Here is a 19,440-nt window from a genome sequence, read left to right on the forward strand (position 1 = left end):
GTCTGTCATTCTACACGGTGAAACTGGAACATTCCATTTATGGAACAATAAGACAAATACATTTTTACTTTGAGGTGGACTTCAAATACAAACGTCCTCATTTCAATGTTCTATAATTCATATCTGAAGTAACTGAGATTTGAATATCTGAACAACCTTTTGTATAAGTACTATTACTTTTTCTAGAATATTAACATATCTATGCTGTATTTCTTACACATCCAGTCTTAACATGTTGTAACTTTTTGGGTGATTTTTTTTCCCCAGAACATTACAGTGTAACTCTTCAGATCTCAAAATGTGTCCCTGGTGTATTTGATCCATTTATAGATTCTAAATGATTTTTTTTTTGGTGGAAAATACCAAACATTGATATAGAGGGGTTTTGTTAGAATGTATCAGATGTCATCGATTAAATTTATATGAATTTACGTGAGACAACACCACACAGCCTCATACGTGTGAACACAACAATCTCTCAAACACTTTCAGGAAACAATAAAACATTGTAATAGTTTAACCGATGTACCTGATGACTGTAAGACGAGAAACACTTCTTAATACATAAAGATATTTTCCCGTATTTATGGATCTATTAATCTAATCACGGAAACCGTGTTTCATATTGCTTCGCGGCTCCTCATGCGAGAAAACGGGGAGGAAAAATAGGACGACGAAGAAGAAACTCTTAGCGTCGTCACTTCCTGTTCAGACCTCGCTAGGTCACGTGACGTTGCATTAGCTCGCTGACTCTGCGATGTTTGTTGTTTGCTCTAAATCTTTCGGAGATGCCACAATTTTCGCTTTTGACGGCGTACGGGTCCCCGGGGACGTCATGCGGCCGCTCGATTTCCCGTTTCCAACGACGCCGGGCGGAGAGTTTGACTGCAACACCAGCCGCGGTCGGCCTGCGCGTCACGTGACCAGCATGCGGCGGAGCGTTTGATAAAAAGATGGCGTGAGCGCGGCGGAGCGGAGAGGACAACAAGCGAACTGTCGAGCGGCGCCGACTGCGACCCGGAGCGGCCGATTAACTGTCAAGTAAGTGCCCGTTGACATGGGAACTGGTTCACTGTCTTCCAGCGGCCCACCAGAAGCGGAAGCCTACCGTTGCGCGTTGGGACCTGAAGGAAATTGGAAGTTTTAGACACAGACAGCGGCAGCGTTTGCCGTTTTTTTTGTCGCTGCTAGGTGCTAATGTTAGCTAACACGAGCAATGACACAGTCAACAACATCACAACAATGCGAGGGGGCAGCCTGCTAATTTTGCCCTGCTTGGTGGAGCAGAGTGCGTGGACAATATGGGAGGTACGACGTGTTGCCTACGGACCAGATACCTGCGCCGTTGACGCCTGTTAATGTCACGTAACTTGTTATTTAACGGCACTTCAAGCAGCTGTAAATGAGCTAACTTGAGTCCAAACTCATTTAACTTGTAGCTTGCTAATATCAGGCGGCAACAGGGGGTGAGGTTAGTAGGGAACAAAGATCATTTCGTTGGTTAAACGTTAATTAAGTCATAATATGGCCATGTGCTTGTGGGTGAGCGGCAGCCAAGCCACTGACATTGTGAGGCTCCGGCAAGTCACCCGGGTTTACCACCCCACCGCTGTCACCCCACCCAGTCCTTAGCTCAACTCGGTTAGCGTCATTGCTTTATACGGCTCGTTCGTTGTGGTTTGGAGGCATGTGTGCCCGCTGCCCTGCCCGGGGGCCCTAGATGTGAAAGTGTCTTTGAGTTTCACACGTTAGCTTTCGTTTCGGCAGCTAGCTAGCTAGCTAGCGCAGCTAAGCTGTGTCACCCTGGTCCAAACAGGCCGGTTCAGCTGGTCGAACGGTGACATTAGGCGGATCGTAACCGTTGCTAAGCTAGCCTGGGCGTCGAGGTGTGTCGGTGAGGTAAATATTCAGCTCTGTCACGTAATATATTGTCTATAATCATTAACCCCGCCGTGCTAAGTAGGACTCAAGGGGAAGGGGAGGGGGTGGGACGGTGGCGTTGTCAGATGCACCAGGAAGTTGATGGTACCTTAGTGAGGCATTGCAAACACGTGTCTTGTTTTGGGTCACTTTGGAGCAAGCCTCGGACCCGTCCTGGTGCGTAAGGTCGGCGGGTAACTCGTTCTTTTATCCTTCATTCAGGGCGGATTCGGGTGTGTGGAGCCACCGTTTGATCTGTGTGTAGTTGACCTCTGTTTCCGTGTGCGTGCTTGCTATTTTATAGGCTTTCTTTACGATCAAATACCGGGGAGGTAACAATCCTCCCTTCTCCGTCCGTACAGAGACCTGCTACCATGCTCATGTTTAAATCATGAGCTCCGTACCTCACCGTGTTGTAGGGCTACGCGGTGGTGACTGCAGGTTTCAAATCCAGGGAGGGCAAGAATCTGCTCAAGGCTTATTGTGTCTGAAAATGTTATCGTGGTGCTGCAGAGACGCCCCCCCCCCCCCATCTGAACACATACTTGCTTGAGACAAGTTCCCACACAAATCATCAGCCTCATCCCTTTAGGGTTTTCAATTGAAGCACTAAAGCAAAAATTAACATTCCCCCTAATACCACAATTGCAGTATCAGTCACACTGATATCATTTGGATTTTTTTTCCAAGTTGTTCTTTCTTGACGTTTTGACAAGCCTGGGATCTGCAAAGTCTGTTTCTCCCGGTACAGCGCAGCGTTCCGTCCTTCACTTTTTGAGAGGTCTTCTCAGGTGAGAACATCGTTTCACAGTTCCATGGCTGCACCTGAGGGTGACGGACCCTGTCAATCAGGGCTGAAATCAAAATTAAAAATAAAATGCAAATTATACAATGGTGATTATTTGGACTTCAAATGCAATTTCAAAAGAAGTCAAGGGAAGTCCTCTGAGGGCAGCCATGGAGTCGGAGGCCGTTGAGTCCTTGTCCTCCTCTGCTGCGCACGTTGAAGGAAGCGGAGGATTTATAAAGGAACGTTCAGACTAAAATTCTGCTTCTACACAAATGCTTGGTTTGTCAGAATGGAAGATGGTGCTGTCGTATCCGTGTGTATGTCTTCAAATATACGCCTGCTGTCTGTGCCAGTCTTTATTTAAGTAGCCACGAGTGGTCCTGTTAAATATTCTTTATTTAAACACCAGGCGTGTTGACAGCTGGTTGTGTGTGTCTGTGCTGCAGATGGATCCCGGACAGGATTTACTCCTCACTGCCCTCAGTGAGAGCGGCATCTGCCCCAACGACATCGGCCTGTTTGATGGCGATTCTCAGGATGTTGCGCAGCCCTCTACAGCCCAGCAGGTGAGGCCATCTTTACTTGTTGTTGATTTTCTCTGCTTTTTAAGTTTCTACTCCAACCAACCAGTGAGGTTATGGTTTCATGGCTGCTCAGTTTATTTTTTTTGTTTCTATTTGAGTTTCTAGCTGAAATGACCTCACTGGCTGTCATGAACTTTGGTACTTTTAAAAACTTGCACCATTATCTGAGTGAATATTGGATTCTGATTGGCTGCTGGATGTCCGTTGCTTCTTGTTATACACCTACTAAGTAGTTCCAGTAAACTTTCAGTTCACTGTTGCACATGAATGTCCTGGCTACTTAGACATGCCCACAGCACCAGGGGTGCAGTCAGAGCCTCCATTTGCAGTTTATTTGATTTACAATCAACCTCTCATTGAAATGGTGAGCGACTCCTGATTTCCCTCCGCCAGCGTGGAGAACATGAGTACCTCACCTGGGATGCAGCTGAGTTGAGGGATGTTGGAGAAGTGGCGTAAGGAGTTAACGTCAGCTATCATCGGGCTGCGCGTGCCGGGATATCAGCGATGATGATCAAACTATCTGAATCTCTTGTTTTCAACACTGAGCGCTGGTCACTGCCTCGTCCTCGGGATGGCGACTGTCGCACACGACTGCAGGAAGCACACTGCTCCTCTGAGTTCAACTTTACATCACATGCTGCAAGCATTGATCTTCCATTCGTCCATTCATTATCTAATCCCCGCTGACATCAGGAGAAAGGTGGGGCTCACCTGTCAATCACAGGGCTGTCACCTAGGGACAGACATCAGCTCACATCCCATTTGCTGTCACGTTGCGTCCTCACTGACGCGTCACAACACATGACCGGCGTTTGCTTCGTGGCGGTCGTGATGTTTATTCGGGGACAGTAGCTAGCTAGTCATGATGTTAAAGGACAACACAGTCAGGCTCACAGCTGAACCACAACGGAGCCCAGTGTCCACTGTCGCCACCCAGTGGTTAAGGTGGGTCTTATTTGTTGCGGAAGAGCCTTATGGGATGGTCACGACTGTTCTAGGTGTTAAACAAACCCTCTGGAGATGAACGAACGTATAAATCTGTATCCTCATGCTGTTCTTGAACATGTGACCATGGTCTCCAATGTTAGGAACTGCTGGCCTCCCTCTTGTCTGGTGATTCCTGGCGATAGGTGGCTATCAGGCATCGTCCCCTACGCAGCACATATATAAATGTACAGCTACAGTGATAATGGCTGTAAGGAGCTGTGCACTAAAAGTCCCCTCTTAGGTTTTTGTATAGTAACTTGTAAGTGTTGGTCTCATTATTCCTGGTCTCCTTCAGTCTATCTCAATCAGTGCCCTGGATGTTGGCTTGGGGGCAGAGGCGATGGAGGTGGTTCGCGCTGAACCTCCTGCTCCGGTCCCTATCGTCACTATCAGGGTGAGATGGCAGTTCTTGTGTTACCTCGAGGCTGTGGTGTGTCCCTGCTGAGGTTTACGGCGTTTAAAGTAAACGTTTTCTTCTGTCTGCATCTCCAACAGCACAAACCTCAGCCATCAACCACCACCTTTGTCTTAAATCAGCTGAATCAGTTGCCATCACTCGGAGCTGTTGTGACCAAACAGTCGGTGACGAACCCAATCAAACACACCGTAACCGTCACCAAGGTGGTCCACGTTGCCAACTCAGCCCTGCGAGCTTCGCCCACCCCCTCTTCCACAAGTATTCCTCCCTCCGCGTCCACAGTAGTGCCTTCTAATAGAGATCAGGTGAGTTCGGAGGAGCTCGGCATCGACTTGTCAGCTGTCTGGAACCTCCTTGATTAAAAATCCTCTGTCCTCTCCTTCAGATCCAGTTGAAAGACCTCCTTCGGACTGGAAACATGAAGAGCTCTGGCCTCAAGGATAACAGCCTGATGGAGCTCATGAAGCTCAAACCACCACCTGACATCGCTCCACCGGTAGCAACAGCTACAGCCACTGGTAAGCACGCTTTTAGATTGGTTTCATCAGCATTGTAACTGTAATCACCCCAGTATGGGCAGGCTCACAAGACCTTTAAAGACCGTCCAGGTGGTCCAGAATCATGAGAATCAGAGTGACTGTCATCAAAATGATGCTGGTTCAGATCTCAGTTGGTGACACTTAAGATTTCTGTGTTCAGCGACGGCTCAGGAACCTTTTGTTTCCTGACAAGACACAAAGAGGAAAAAGCTTGCAAAATAAAGGAAAAAATGATCTGAGAAGTTGTTATGTAAGCCGTTGTTTTTCTCTGAGTGTTATCATTTAACCATACAACGTTTGCCAATTCAATGTGTTGGGAACATCAAACTTGGATTCCTCTCCAGATTCGAGTTTTGTCTCTCTGGTGTGTGTTTGTGCTTCAGGTGAAATGAACAATGGGATCAAGAGGGAAGTGCTGGGGAAAGACGCCGGCAGAATCTGGGTCAATGACGACATGAAAGTGCACAACTTTTCACATCCTCTGGTGAGAATGAGGATCCTGACTAGAAGAGAGGTGTTGGTTTGTCAAAGGCATCATTGGGAGGGGGCGGGAGGCAAAATCTCAATATTCTAGAAGAAACCTTCATGGAATCGCGTGGCCTTTTGAGTCAACAGAGTTCACGAGCTCACACGAGGATCTGGTGCCTTTTACAGCGAGGTTTAGGTGGCGTTGAAAGCAGAAAAATATTCTATTAACCGGTGGCTTTTATGGTGTCAATCAAAACGCAGAAAGTACCAGGTATGAAGGAAGAAGATGAGCCTGAGGAGGAGGAGGAAGAAGAGCTGGGTCATGCAGAGACCTACGCCGAGTACATGCCAATGAAACGTGAGTACAACTGGAGACGCTCTGCCAGTGTAGCTAACGCCGGGTTGTTTTGGAACATTCACTTCACGCCATTTTACAAGATTGACAGCAAACCACTGCTGCATTGAGACCTGATGGGGGGGGCACGGGAATGAGTCTGGACCCCCACAAATAAGTTGGTGTTGATGGACGTTCGGGATTTTTGGTTCAGCGGCTGAGATAAAAGCTTTGGTTAACCCGAGCTGGAGGTATTTTTTGCTCTTCAGCATAAAATACGTCATTGCTACCGTCTGTTTGATGTCTGTAACAACAGCGCCTCAAGGAGATTTCCCTGAGACATTTAATGTTCTGGACAACCGCGCCAGACAGAACCGCGAAGCGCAGCTGTGGTGACCTTGAAGTCATGTGACTGTGGTGTGGCTCCTTCATAGGCTAACTTTAGCATTGTGCTGGTAACTGTTGTATTGACGTTTCATCCCTGACATGCTAACTTCCTGTTCTTCTGTATCTTCTATCCTCTAAACCTGGATTGAGCTCTTAACCAGAGTCAAATCGGACTCCAGACAGGCTTGTAGATCAACCCTCTGACCCGTTTGTCATTGCAGTAAAGGTTGGCCTGCGACATCCTGATCCAGTTGTGGAGACCAGTTCCCTGTCCAGCGTCAGCCCGCCAGATGTTTGGTACAGACTGTCCATCCCAGAGGAAGTCATCGACCGTGGCTGCTTGTCTGCTCTGCAGCTGGAAGCCATCACATATGCTGCTCAGGTAAGCGCACGCCCTCTACTTCCGAACATCTTTTTTGACGTCCCCTCCATGGAATCTGTGCAGTTTTAATTTTGCATTTCCTGCCTGAACGTGTCCAGCAACACGAGACGTTCCTGCCCAGCGGTGATCGAGCTGCATATTTGATCGGCGATGGAGCTGGCGTGGGGAAAGGGCGTACGATCGCAGGGATCATCTATGAGAACTACCTTTTAGGCCGCAAGAGATCACTTTGGTAAAGTCCTGGTAACTCTGTAGATGTGTTTCACACGACTGAAGTTGTATGGGAGTTTTATGACTCTTCTTGTATGTGTTCTTGTGTTAAGGTTTAGTGTCTCAAATGACTTGAAGTATGATGCTGAAAGGGATTTAAGGGACATCGGCGCCAAGAATATTCAGGTTCATTCACTCAACAAGGTGAGGGACCTCAGTCACTCCTGATGAAAACACTGCCCTGTTGAGTGAAGTCAGAGTGACTCAGTTCTTACATTTTCAGTTCAAATATGGTAAAATCTCCTCCAAACACAACGGGAGTGTAAAGAAAGGCGTCATCTTTGCTACCTACTCGTCACTGATCGGAGAGAGCCAGTCAGGAGGGAAGTACAAGACCAGATTCGAGCAGCTGCTCCACTGGTGTGGCGAGGACTTTGATGGAGTCGTATCCTTTCAGAGATGTTACCTGGGGGGGCGACGGGGCAGTAAAACACTCGTATCAGGACACCAAGCTGATGTTTTCCACCAGGAGCACCTGGACATTCAACACAATCCATTCATAATGTTCCATTATTATTATGATGATGATGATGATTATTAAAGCTACGCTCTTTGGTAAAACTTTGAGCTTTTTAGTTTGCTTAGCACAACGAATGGTCAAACATCAAATCAAGTGAAAAAACAGTTTAGAATGACAAGGCGTCAATTTTGAATCAGACATGTAGAGTCGGGTCATGGAAGGAGTGACATGTCTGATTCTACTGTTGCAATGTGCCTTCATGTTAAATTGTTACTTCATCATCAGTGTGACGAGCAACCCTCGTTATATGAATGACAACAGCTGTTTGGGGAGAAAAGTCTCTTGGGTGACATTTGATCGAGGTCTACTCACACTATGCTAACAACCACCACTATGCTTTGTGCTAAGCTAACTAGCGTGGGTCTCCGCTCCCTAATGCTTCAGAGAGGAGAGAAACGTCTCTGTCTTTTCTGGCTCTGGGACGATGGACAAAAACAGGACTTCCCAAAAAGTTGGTGTGTTCTTGAAAGGCTCTGAAGGCCGGACTTGTCGTGTGTGCCCACTGGATTGGATTGGGTCTTCACTGGCAGGAAACCTCTTGGAAGAAAATTCTTTTCAGAAATGTTTCTTAACCGAATGTCTCTAGATTGTCTATGACGAGTGTCACAAAGCTAAAAATGTGTGTCCAATTGGATCATCGAAACCAACCAAAACCGGTCTGGCGGTGTTGGAACTGCAGAACAAACTCCCGAAGGCTCGGGTTGTGTACGCGAGTGCTACAGGTCAGTAGGCAGCAGCACAGGAAAGGGATTTCTTGATTATCTGACAGCTGATGAATGTGGTACGTCTGTTCAAACTGGGGTCTGAAAAGTTGTGTATGTTTGTCTCTCCAGGTGCCTCTGAACCTCGTAACATGGCTTATATGAACCGTTTGGGCATCTGGGGCCATAAAACACCTTTCAGAGAATTCGGAAACTTTATCCAGGCGGTGGAGCGCAGGTAGGGCATTCATTCACTGCAGAGGAACAGTCGGTTGGTCTCTTTACCAAAATTAATGTTGTTTCTTTCAACAATACTTCCTTACGCGACTGACAGGATGTTTCCCTGACACCACATAGAATCAGTATTTTCATATTTACTCTTAAAATTCAGACATTGAATTTTGCGTGCTTGGATTTTTGAGTGGCCGATCAATGCGGTGACGGCAGAAGGTTTTAACCATGTTGTTTTCTGTGGAAGTAACGAATGTTCTGAATGTTAATTAGTAATTAGTTACACTCATTACCTGGAAGAGTAACGGCGTCTATTAGTCTGAAGAAAAGACTGGGAGCTGATTTGACATTTTTCCATTTTTCCCTCCATGTCAGAGGTGTCGGTGCCATGGAGATCGTTGCCATGGATATGAAACTGAGGGGGATGTACATCGCTAGACAGTTGAGTTTTACAGGGGTGACTTTCAAGATTGAGGAGGTCCCCCTGTCTCAGCAGTACATCCACATGTACAACAAGTCCGTGAGGCTGGTGAGTGTTGAGGAGGAAAGCATCCAAAGCCTCAGTCGTTGTGTCGGGGCCGGCAGCTGCTGAACAAACGCTGCGGTGCTCTGCTCTTTCAGTGGGTGAGCGCGCGGGAGAAGTTCCAGCAGGCTGCAAACCTGATGGACGCAGAGCAGCGCATGAAGAAGTCCATGTGGGGTCAGTTCTGGTCGGCTCACCAGCGGTTCTTCAAATACCTCTGCATCGCATCCAAGGTCCGGAGGGTGGTGCAGCTGGCCAGAGAGGAGGTCCAGAACGGGAAGGTGGGCATTGGCTGCCTTATGGACTGTTTCATAACATTAAGACTGATGATGTCTGTTGACTGTCCTGCTCTCTGTGTTGGCTCTGAAATACACCTGGTCTGTCCACGATGCATCGCGTGAGGGTAGCGGCGGTTGCTGCTGCTAGCAGGGGCCTCAGGTCGAATTCAGATTCAGACGACTACAGATCCCGCGGAGGGCCGTTCATTTGCAGCTCATCTCATCCACAATCACTCTGAAATATCAACATGATACACGTCAAAAAGCTCAGAGCAGCAAAGAAACAGCTTGGGGAAGGACAGCAACATTTAGGCTGATGTGGGAAAATAAAGAGCAGTCTGATATAGAAGTAAACAGACATTTGTTACGTGTGACCAAGTAAAAGACCGTCACTAAAAATGTCTTGTGTTTATTGAAAAGACAAAAGCTGCTCAGGGTGAATGTGGTGCTGTTTGTGGGGTGAACTCTTGACTGGCTGTGTCCCCTGCAGTGTGTGGTGATCGGTCTTCAGTCCACTGGAGAAGCAAGAACACTCGAGGCCTTGGAGGAAGGAGGAGGAGAACTCAACGACTTTGTGTCAACTGCAAAGTACGCTCTCACAGACGGCAGGGCTAACAGTGAAGACAGACTGGTGTGTGCGGCCACTGTGAATGAGTGTTTGTTGTTGTAGGGGTGTGCTGCAGTCCCTGATTGAGAAGCACTTTCCAGCTCCTGACAGACAGAAGCTTTACAGCCTGCTGGGCATCGACCTCTCGGCCAAGAAGACCCCCTCCCCCGGCGACGCTCCCGCACCGCCTGAACAGAAGGGCAAGAAGAGGAAAGGTAAAAACAAAATGAGATTGTGTCGCTTCTCAACAGGTGAACCTTCTGACAGCAGTGGAAACAAAACAACGTTTGTTGCTCTCTCTGATCGTCCGCTCAGGTTCAGAGGTTAAAAAGCAGCAGCAGAAGAAGAAGCCTCGCAAACATGGCGGCCTGTCGGGTACCAGCTCAGACGAGAGCCAGTCAGACGAGTCTGACAAAGAGTCCGGCAAAGACTGCGACAGTGACGACAGCTTCAAATCTGCCAGCTCGGCAGATGAGGATGACGACTTCAACCCTTTCAGAGACGAGTCTGACGAAGAGGAGGAGGACGGTGAGGAGGAGGAGAGAGACTGTCATTGCTGAAGACATTTGACAGCTGGTTGAGTACAAACCTTTCTGTCTCCCTTTGTTCAGACCCCTGGCTCATCAGGAAGGAACCAAAGAAAGGCAAAGAGAAGAAGAAGAAAAAGAGACGGAAGAGTATTGATCCAGACTCCATTCAAAGTGCCTTGTTAGCCTCCGGGCTCGGCTCCACCCGACCTGCGTTCACTGCCCCCGTCAACCCCCCCAGCGTGCCACCCGCAGGTAGTCAGCCCCGGTGAAGCAGAATTAAATGATTTCGCCTCTCAGGGGTTAATAGGTGTCTTGTTCTTACATGGTCATCAGTCAAGACGGAGAGTCCAGACAGCTGCCTGACCAGCCAGGACGCGGTGGAACATGCCCAGAAAATGAAGAGAGAACTACTGGAAAAACTGGAGCAGCTGGCCGAGTATCTTCCCCCCAACACGCTGGACGAGCTCATCGACGAACTGGGGGGACCAGAAAATGTAGCTGAGGTAGGAACGGCTTCGTTATTTTGAGATGCCCTGATATATCGGCCTATCAGACCTCTCCAAACTGGTGTTTACTCATTTTCAGTCAGTCAGTTTGTTTTTGTATCAATTCTTGGTAAAATGTGCTTTTTTGGATCATTTTAAATGTAATTTTATCCATCCCCTCATCTGTGCCTGCAACCCCCTCAAGGGGTCCCAACCCTCGCGTTGAGAACCCCTGTATCTGCTACTGATGGCAGCGGCTGATGTGTCAGTTGTATGACGATGTGCCCATTTAACATCGCTTGTTTTTTTTGTTTTGTTTTTTGTAATGAAAGGTTTCCTAATTTCAGTGGCACAAATCAAAGAAAACAAAATAAATTCATTGGAAAAAAACAAACAAATTGGCATCAGTCAACATTCGAGCCGTCTCTAAATTTCCGATGTCTCCTTGTCTTTGTAGGATTTTAAGGTTCTTGAAGATGTTATCTTCTCATGCTCTCCCGTTTCTTGGTCTTTTCAGATGACCGGCCGTAAAGGTCGCGTTGTCAGTAACGATGACGGCAGCATCACCTATGAGTCTCGCTCTGAGCTGGACGTCCCTGTGGAAATCCTCAATCTCACTGAGAAGCAAAGATTCATGGATGGAGAAAAGGTAGGAGGCCTGGTCTGAACGAAGGTGCAGGACGGGCAGCGGCTGCTAACTGCAGTCTCAGTTGTGTAAGCGTTGTGTCGTTTCTCCTCGGATCCAGAACATCGCCATCATCTCGGAAGCTGCCAGCTCAGGTATTTCCCTGCAGGCTGATCGACGGGTGAAGAACCAGCGGCGGAGAGTCCACATGACGCTGGAGCTTCCGTGGAGCGCCGACCGAGCTATCCAGCAGTTCGGTCAGTACAGATCCACTCCTCATCCTCAAGATCGGACTCTTTCATGTGACCGGTATAAGAGCTGAACAGTCCCGATCCAAACTTTCCTCTCTTTTGGGGTCACAGGGAGAACTCACAGGTCAAACCAGGTCACTGCTCCGGAATACGTCTTCCTCATCTCGGAGCTGGCAGGAGAGCAGAGATTCGCCTCAATCGTTGCTAAAAGATTAGAAAGCCTGGTGAGAACTCGGCGAGAGCACAGTATGAAATATGAAAATGCTTTTAAAATTCCCACGAAATATTCAGCGAATGTGTTGCAACAGGGGGCTCTCACTCACGGAGACAGAAGAGCCACGGAAACTCGAGACCTCAGCAGGTTTAATTTTGACAACAAGGTCAGTCTCTTTGTCTCCGATGTCTTCATACGTTTCTTTCTGTTTCTGTGACTCACCGAGCGTCTCCCTTCCTCACAGTACGGTAGAAATGCTCTGGAAATTGTGATGAAGTCGATTGTGAAGCTGGATTCTCCATTAGTGTCTCCACCCTCGGACTTTAAAGGGGATTTCTTCAAAGGTACGAGTCACAGCTGCTCCGAACACAGCAAGGGATTTGTTTTGTCTGAGGTGGTGCGTACATGGATTTGTGATGAAGTCGATGGTTCATGAGTGGAGCTGATCGACAAGAGCGTTTGTCTTCTGTAGAAATTCAGAGCGGGTTGATAGGTGTGGGCCTCATCAACGTGGAGGACAGATCTGGCGCCCTGTCACTGGACAAAGGTGATTAGAAGTCGTAAAGAAGGAAGAGAAACATTGATGGTTGCGTGTTCAGTGGTTCTGAGACGTTCAGCTCAATCTGTTGCTGCAGACTACAACAACATTGGAAAGTTCCTGAATCGTATCCTGGGCATGGAGGTCCAGCAGCAGAACGCTCTGTTCCAGTACTTCTCAGACACGCTGGCGGCCGTCATTCAGGAAGCCAAGAGGAGCGGCAGATATGACATGGGCATCCTGGGTGAGACGCCTCATCGTGACCGAAGTGATTTGAGTCATGTGACCTGAAAGTGGCCAACATGTGAAACTCTTTCCTCCTCTTCCTCCTGACAGATCTGGGCTCTGGTGATGAGAAGGTGAAGAAGATGGACTGCAGGAAGTTCCTGACGCCAGGCTACACCACATCTGGACACGTGGAACTCTTCACCGTACGTTCAGAGATTCTTATTTTCACCGCCGTCTGAGTGCTGCAACATCAGCTGGCTTCTTCTGTGTGTCAACATGGACGACTGTAACCTGAATCAGGTCAAAGAGGGAGTAATCCCATTAAGACGTGTGGAGTTTTCGGTCTTAGTCTGGTTATTGGAGACGTGGATTAACTTTAATCGCAGTCTGAAGACCAGTTGGAGTTTTTGAAGCATTTGGTGGTGCAGGTCCAGAACCTCGTGTAACCACGACGTTGCAGCTTCTGCTTTTAGTTGACATGGAAATGAACGGGGTAGTTGGTGTGTGTGTCGGTCTGAACGTCCTGTCCCCTGTCCCTGGACAATGAAATGCTGCTGAGTGAACTCTCATGATGGTGAGGCCTCATCTAACCTGTGTGTGGCTCCAGGTGAGCGTGGAGCGGGGGATGTCCTGGGAAGAGGCCACGCACGCCTGGGCCGACCAGAACGGAGCAGACGATGGCTTCTACGTCCAGGTAGGTGATGTCTCACACCGGTGACCTCTGCTGACCTCGACTCTGACCGGGGACCGTGGCTGAGTCTCGCTCAGTGTAGCGATGTTGTTGTTGTTTTAATGAAACCTTCAAAACTGGATTCATCACATTTGCTTTGCCAGAAGTGAAGGTTTGGGTTGACAGGGTTTTATTTTCTCAACTTGTTTATATAAAAGGAAAATTGGCATTGTAGCGTCTGTATCGACATCGAGGATGTACAGGAACGAATAATTACATACAGCAACATTTAAGGAACTCAAATCAGGACACTTTCCGTTGCAGGGATTTTGGTAGCTGCAAATGCTGTGTGTGTGTGTGTGTGTGTGTGTGTGTGTGTGTGTGTGAGAGAAGAAAATGAATACTGTGAGTGTGTGTGTATCTATGACATTGGTGGACTAAACCAAATGTGTTGAGGCCAGGAGGACGAAAGCTAAACTCCTGACTCTCTTTGGTACATACAAATTTTTTTATTTTTTTTTTTTTAATGTCAATTTTTAAGGATTTATAAAACCGGAACCAATGATGTCATGTCATGGCGTGGTTGTGCTGGTGGTTCCAAGAAGTGTCCGACTGATCAGAGCTGCTGTGCACTAGTTTAACACGTGACCTGTGAGAAACGTGTGTGAATCATTTTCAGATGAGGAACAACAAGAAGACGGCCATCCTGGTCAAAGAGGTGAACACCAAGAAGAGGCTGTTCCTGGTCTACAGGCCCAACACGGGCCGGCAGCTCAAACTGGAGACCTACGCCGACATCAAGAAGAAGTTTAAGAAGGTTAAACCGTTGGTTGATCCTAACGTGCTCTGAGGAGGACGCCGTCCGCGTTGGGAAGTGACCTGCTGTGTTTTTGCTTTCAGGTTTTGTCAGAAGACGCCAAGCAGCACTGGACCGACCAGTACAAGTTGTCAGCTAAAATCTGCTCACATGCTTTCTGGTATGTTCACTGGAACTAAAGCCAAAGTACTTGAATTCATGTCTGAAGGAGCATCTTGTGTGTCTGTCCAGAGACACTGGAGGGAGTCACGTTGTTCCATTCGGTGACGCGGCGCCTCTCCAGCAGGAGGGAGTGGCGTTGGGCGGCTGTAGAAAGTTACTCAGCTGCTGCATTCAGAACTAAACACCGAGCCGTTTTCAGAGGCTTTATCTTGGTGTTGTGTTTCCTCAGATAGCGGTTGGCCTTTATTTACCTCAGCTGCAGAATGGAGCAGCCTTTCACTGGACGCAGGCGTCCATTCTCTCTTCCCTGTTCCCTCTGTGTCATCAGCGTATCTGCCCATTTGTTGTAAAAGCCTGTTTTTTGGATAAAAATCTGAGCGTGAGAGGAGCCAACTTCCTTCTTTGGTGCTTAATCTTGAATCTGTCACAGAAAGCGACTGTGATATGATATTTCACCGACGACCAGCTGTGGTCGGAGAGCTTCTGCTGGGTTCTGTCTCTGTCTGGGATTTGCTGACTAATTATCAGCAGTTTCACTCTCTGGTACTGCTGAATTGGAGTTTCCCTGCTAACTTGCTTCATCTGTACGGTTGTTAATCTTGCTTTTCTTCTCTCAGGCGGGGAAACTGTAAGAAGGCGTCGGTGGGTCTTCAGTGCGAGGTGGGTCTGCGGTGTAGGACCTACTACGTCCTGTGTGGCTCGGTGCTGAGTGTGTGGAACGAGCTGGAGGAGGTCCTGACCCCGGTCAGTGGAACCAATGTGAAAGTGCAGATCGTCCGCCTGAGAACTGAAGACGGCCAGAGGATCGTCGGTAGGTCGAAGCTTTGAAGAATGTATGACCTCATTCATGAAGCGCTCTTAATACGTCAGACGTACGTACGTACGTTTGCCCTAAATTTAGTCTGACAGACGGGAAGCCTGACAGTAACTCCTCCCTCCTGACGTCGATTATATTTCTTGTAAAAGTCTTTTTATCAACAGTTGGAATAAAAGATGTCAAGACTTGTAAGATGATCTTCCAGGTTCAGTTCATCAAGATCATCTTCACTAATGAACCCTCTGATGATGCTGGAAGCCTGGATGCTGCGGTTAGCAGTGCTAAGCTAACGTTAGCCTATGAATTAGCTACACCAGGGTCACATGACTTCAAGGTCACCACCACTGAGCTCCAGGCTTCTTGTGTTTCCCCCTGATGACCTTTAATGACCTCCATGACCTCTGTAGGCTCCTCTAGACTCTTGTTAGCAACCCAGGTTTTTAAGACTCCACCACTCCAACATCCACCAGTCTGGTGTTACTGGTGGATCTGATGTAGAACTGAACCTCCACCATCCACCAGTCTGGTGTTACTGGTGGATCTGATGTAGACCTGAACCTCCACCATCCACCGGTCTGGTGTTTACTGGTGGATCTGATGTAGAACTGAACCTCCACCATCCACCAGTCTGGTGGATCTGGTGTAGAACTGAACTTCCACCATCCACCAGTCTGGTGTTTACTGGCTCCTGTTAACCCCAGACTGATGTCAGGTATTTAACCAGTAACCCAGTGACTGGGAGACTCAGCAGTGTTCACTTCTCTCTTGGTTTTCAGTGTCACTTCTCCCCCCTGAAACGCTGCCAGGTCTTCTCCTCTAACCCATGTTGTCATGTTTGGTGTTGCTGCTCATCCGTCAGCTCCCAGTTGATCTCCACCTTGTATTTATTCTGCAGGACTGATCATTCCAGCCAACTGCGTGTCTCCATTAATCAACAAGCTCTCGACATCAGACCAGTGCCAGCAGCTGGCGGTGCAGGAGCAGCAGAAGAGGCAGCAGCTGCATCCGCAAAGTTTCAGTCACGCAGCCAACACATAGCCTGGAGCTGCCATCCCATCTCCACCCCACGAGCTCCATCCCGACCCAGAGGGATCTGGCTCCACCTCTCTCTCTGCACTGCAGACTCCAGGACTGCTGCCCCTCACTCCGCACCCTCCTGCCCCCATCCACCGAGGGTCCGAGGCGTCGCACTGAGCTGTGATGATCCTCACATGTAAAGCAGTGTTTGTACAGAGAAGATTTCAGGGTTGTTTGTTTTGTTTTTCCTTTCTTTTAACCTCCAGACTCTTGTTATCACCTAGAAAGATTTGACGGGTGATGTATCGTCCTCTGACATTCAGAGTGAAAGATTAGTGGTGTATCGATGAGGCGCGGCGACGTACGGAGGCATGTTGAGCTCTTCACTCCTCACTCTTGCTCCATGAAGCTGTTTTGTGTCCGATTTTAATCCAGACTACCTGCTAGGAAACAAAGACTCTCTTCTTGTCCCTCATCGAAGCTGGAGAGGAAGTCTGAGACCATCGTCGATTCAGTGAAAATGGGCATTTAATGCTAAACACAATCCAAGATTAACACATGGTGGCGACAAGTCAGACGCTCAGTACCTCTGCAGCGGAGGAATTTGAAGTAGCGATGCTGGCGAGTCGTCCTGTTGACTCCAGGAAACCTTGTGTGCGTGTGCATAGTTTCTGTGTTCATTGTTCTCAAGACAAAGACCAAAATGTCTTCTTTTTTTTTCTTTTTTTTTTGTTACTCATCACACATCACCTCGTTTTGTGCATGTGAGCTCCTTGGTTGGTTCCTCCTCCTCCTAACCAACGACCTGGCGTCTCCAGGACGTGCTGGCGGATCGGCCGAGGTGTCAGACTCCTGAGGCTCTGCCTGGCAGAGGAAGAACAGAGGCTGAGAGCAGTCGCGCTCCCAAATTCCTTTTTAATGTCGTTCTCTCAACGACGGAGCAGTTTAGTGCAGGAGCTGCTTCTGATTACTGAAGCACAAAGTAATTAAGCTGTAGGTCCAAGCTGGTTTTATTTTAGTATTTTTTTATCGTAACAGGATAATTATTCTTGTTTTCTTGAGTAAACAAAAGTCTGGTCGTTATACCGAGAAGACGAGATGTTAATTATCTCACTACTTGGGGGAAATCGGCCATGAATTAACCATCTCCACCTCGACGAACCCGTGATCGTGAGAGAAGTGCTGCGTTACCGACGGAGACAATTATCTTGAGGGAAGTGAGAGGCTAACCAACATTTCATCTCAGCGTCTGTCTCTGTTAACGTGTTCATTATCTCCTCAGCCGGAGGTGAAAGGAAGTCACTGCAAGCAGGGTTGTCCTGAGCTGCTTCAAGTAGAACGTGTTTGAGGAACTTGCAGGCTCAGGTGAGAACCCTGAACCTGCTCCAGTATTTTCCTGTGTCCCCTCATGGCTAACAACCTCTCTTTTTCCTGTGACTGAAAATATTCCCCTGATTTCTGGTGCTTAAAACCACTTTGAGGCGTGTAAGAAAGTCCTTAGCTGGCGTGAGCTTGGCGTTCCCTGACGACTCGGCCGGTAGAGAACACAGGAACCGTTCTAGGAAGCAGCCCAGGAACCCTGCCAGCATGTCCGTGTTCAGTTTTCAGCCCAGGCAGGAGAAGCCCGGTCACTGCGGTGACCTGATCCTTTTCTCTGCCTTTTTTTTGTTTTTTTATTCAGTTTTTTTCTTTGATGGGGTTCTGCTCAGGGGTTCCAGTGGCATAAAGACCCTCTTTGAAGAACGAGAAACCTCCTTAGACATTAAAGATGATGCGATCTGCGTGACCGTGACTCCAGTCCTCCGTCTGCACTCTCACAAGCCTTGCTTGTGTCTGCGCTTCGCCGCCATGAGCTCGTCTCTCCCATCTGCTGTCCCGATCGACGCGTGGGTTCGTTGCTGCTCCTCCGCTGCTCTTGATTGGTGCGTTCAGACACACAAGTCGAACGGGAAGCGAGAACGATGCACACTCATGTACGTGACAACTGAAGGTCCTCACGTCTCAATATTTAGGCCGCGGGTGCGCTGCGGCTGGAGGATGTTGAATGTTCGCCACACACGAGTCGACGATGCAGTTTTTTTGCGCCCTCTTAGGCGTCAGCGGGCCGCCGCCGTGTTTGGATGCTGATGGAGAAGTGGTGGCAGATGGACTCCCGGCAGACGCGTGGAGGGACTTTTTCTCTTCCTCACTGCACGAGTTGCACTACTGACGACAAGAGTTGTACAAAAGCAGTCACCGTTACCTGTACATGAATGAGTGCGATGCTCAATAAAGCTTGGTATACTTGGACCCGCCCCGTTGCATCCTTGCTCCTCGCTGGACTGGAACTTCCTCCCGACAGATTTAGAGTTTGACTTTTCTGGGTTTTTTTTTTTTTTTAATTCCTCAAATAATTTACTAACAACCTGCGTTTGACTTTTTTTTTTTTTTTAAATTTTGTTGTATTTTAACTGATTTTCACACCTTTTTTTTTCTTCCCTTGTGTGTGAATGTTCCAGGTTAAGTCTGCTTTAATCCAATTAACTCAGGTCTGTGGGTGAATGCTCGGGAGTTAAGAGGTTTAATTGTCAGTGCAGTCACAGAGGAAACTAACTACTGTAAATCAATGTATTTTTCTCCTGACATTTAAGATCTATAATTATATAAATAGGCGTCTGTGCTGTATGTACATTAAGATTTGAAAAAGGAAAGAACATCTGCTCTCGGTGAAGAGGCAGACGCGCCAACGGGCCGGCCCATTAACAGCTGAGTTTAAATGGATTTTTAACTTTCAACTGCATTTGTTTTGATTCAAAAAATTCCATTTTTATCTTGAGGGGGGGAGAAGGCCATGTAAATGATTATCAGATCTATTTGAAACCATCTTTTGACCCCCCCCCCCCCACGTAAAGTAGTATTTTGTGTATTCTGTTCACAGCACTGTGAAACCAAGAAAATGTACTTAATACACATTTTATTTATATAAAAGGTTCATTCACATTTTTTTACCATGACTTCTCCACACTTCTGATAACCACATTTGCTCTATTTCTGTATTTGTGAAGCAAATACGTTCCAGATATCTGACGTTTTTAAACTTAGAAAAAAAAAGATTATTTATAGTCAGTCTTGTATTGTGCTTTGCTTTATTAATTGAAAATGTAG

General features: G+C 47.7%; 1 protein-coding gene across 2 annotated transcripts; it reads left to right on the forward strand.

Moving 5' to 3' along the window:
* The first annotated feature begins 1,009 nt into the window (after nt 1-1,009).
* Nucleotides 1,010-19,322, forward strand: sbno1 (strawberry notch homolog 1 (Drosophila)). Of its 2 annotated transcripts, none has more exons than XM_086186912.1 (33): nt 1,010-1,041; nt 3,157-3,276; nt 4,580-4,678; nt 4,780-5,007; nt 5,088-5,220; nt 5,625-5,725; nt 5,971-6,067; nt 6,652-6,812; nt 6,911-7,044; nt 7,136-7,226; nt 7,306-7,467; nt 8,189-8,324; nt 8,436-8,541; nt 8,910-9,063; nt 9,156-9,338; nt 9,826-9,923; nt 10,006-10,157; nt 10,258-10,470; nt 10,554-10,724; nt 10,806-10,975; nt 11,475-11,606; nt 11,704-11,839; nt 11,945-12,057; nt 12,142-12,213; nt 12,292-12,391; nt 12,520-12,594; nt 12,683-12,829; nt 12,922-13,016; nt 13,421-13,507; nt 14,163-14,300; nt 14,384-14,460; nt 15,080-15,273; nt 16,175-19,322. In XM_086186912.1, the coding sequence occupies exons 2-33, from the start codon at nt 3,157-3,159 to the stop codon at nt 16,315-16,317; spliced, it is 4,218 nt and encodes a 1,405-aa protein (XP_086043038.1). In that variant the 5' UTR covers nt 1,010-1,041; the 3' UTR covers nt 16,318-19,322. The 2 variants fall into 2 exon arrangements, with proteins under 2 accessions (XP_086043038.1, XP_086043037.1); XM_086186911.1 differs by lacking the exon at nt 1,010-1,041 and adding an exon at nt 1,103-1,308.
* Nucleotides 19,323-19,440: the final 118 nt, after the last annotated feature.

This window comes from Aulostomus chinensis, chromosome 19 (assembly GCF_037954235.1).
Source record: "Aulostomus chinensis isolate RoL2024-O1b breed Wild chromosome 19, RoL_Achi_v1.0, whole genome shotgun sequence".
In the NCBI taxonomy this organism is placed as follows: domain Eukaryota; kingdom Metazoa; phylum Chordata; class Actinopteri; order Syngnathiformes; family Aulostomidae; genus Aulostomus; species Aulostomus chinensis.

Bases quoted from the DNA above. Each gene is read 5' to 3' on its own strand.
- sbno1 (XM_086186911.1), top strand. From the start codon at position 1,198: ATGTTAGCTAACACGAGCAATGACACAGTCAACAACATCACAACAATG. The intron at 5,221-5,624 runs GTAAGCACGCTT...TTTGTGCTTCAG, and splicing joins AGCAACAGCTACAGCCACTG to GTGAAATGAACAATGGGATC. The intron at 9,339-9,825 runs GTGGGCATTGGC...TGTCCCCTGCAG, and splicing joins AGGAGGTCCAGAACGGGAAG to TGTGTGGTGATCGGTCTTCA.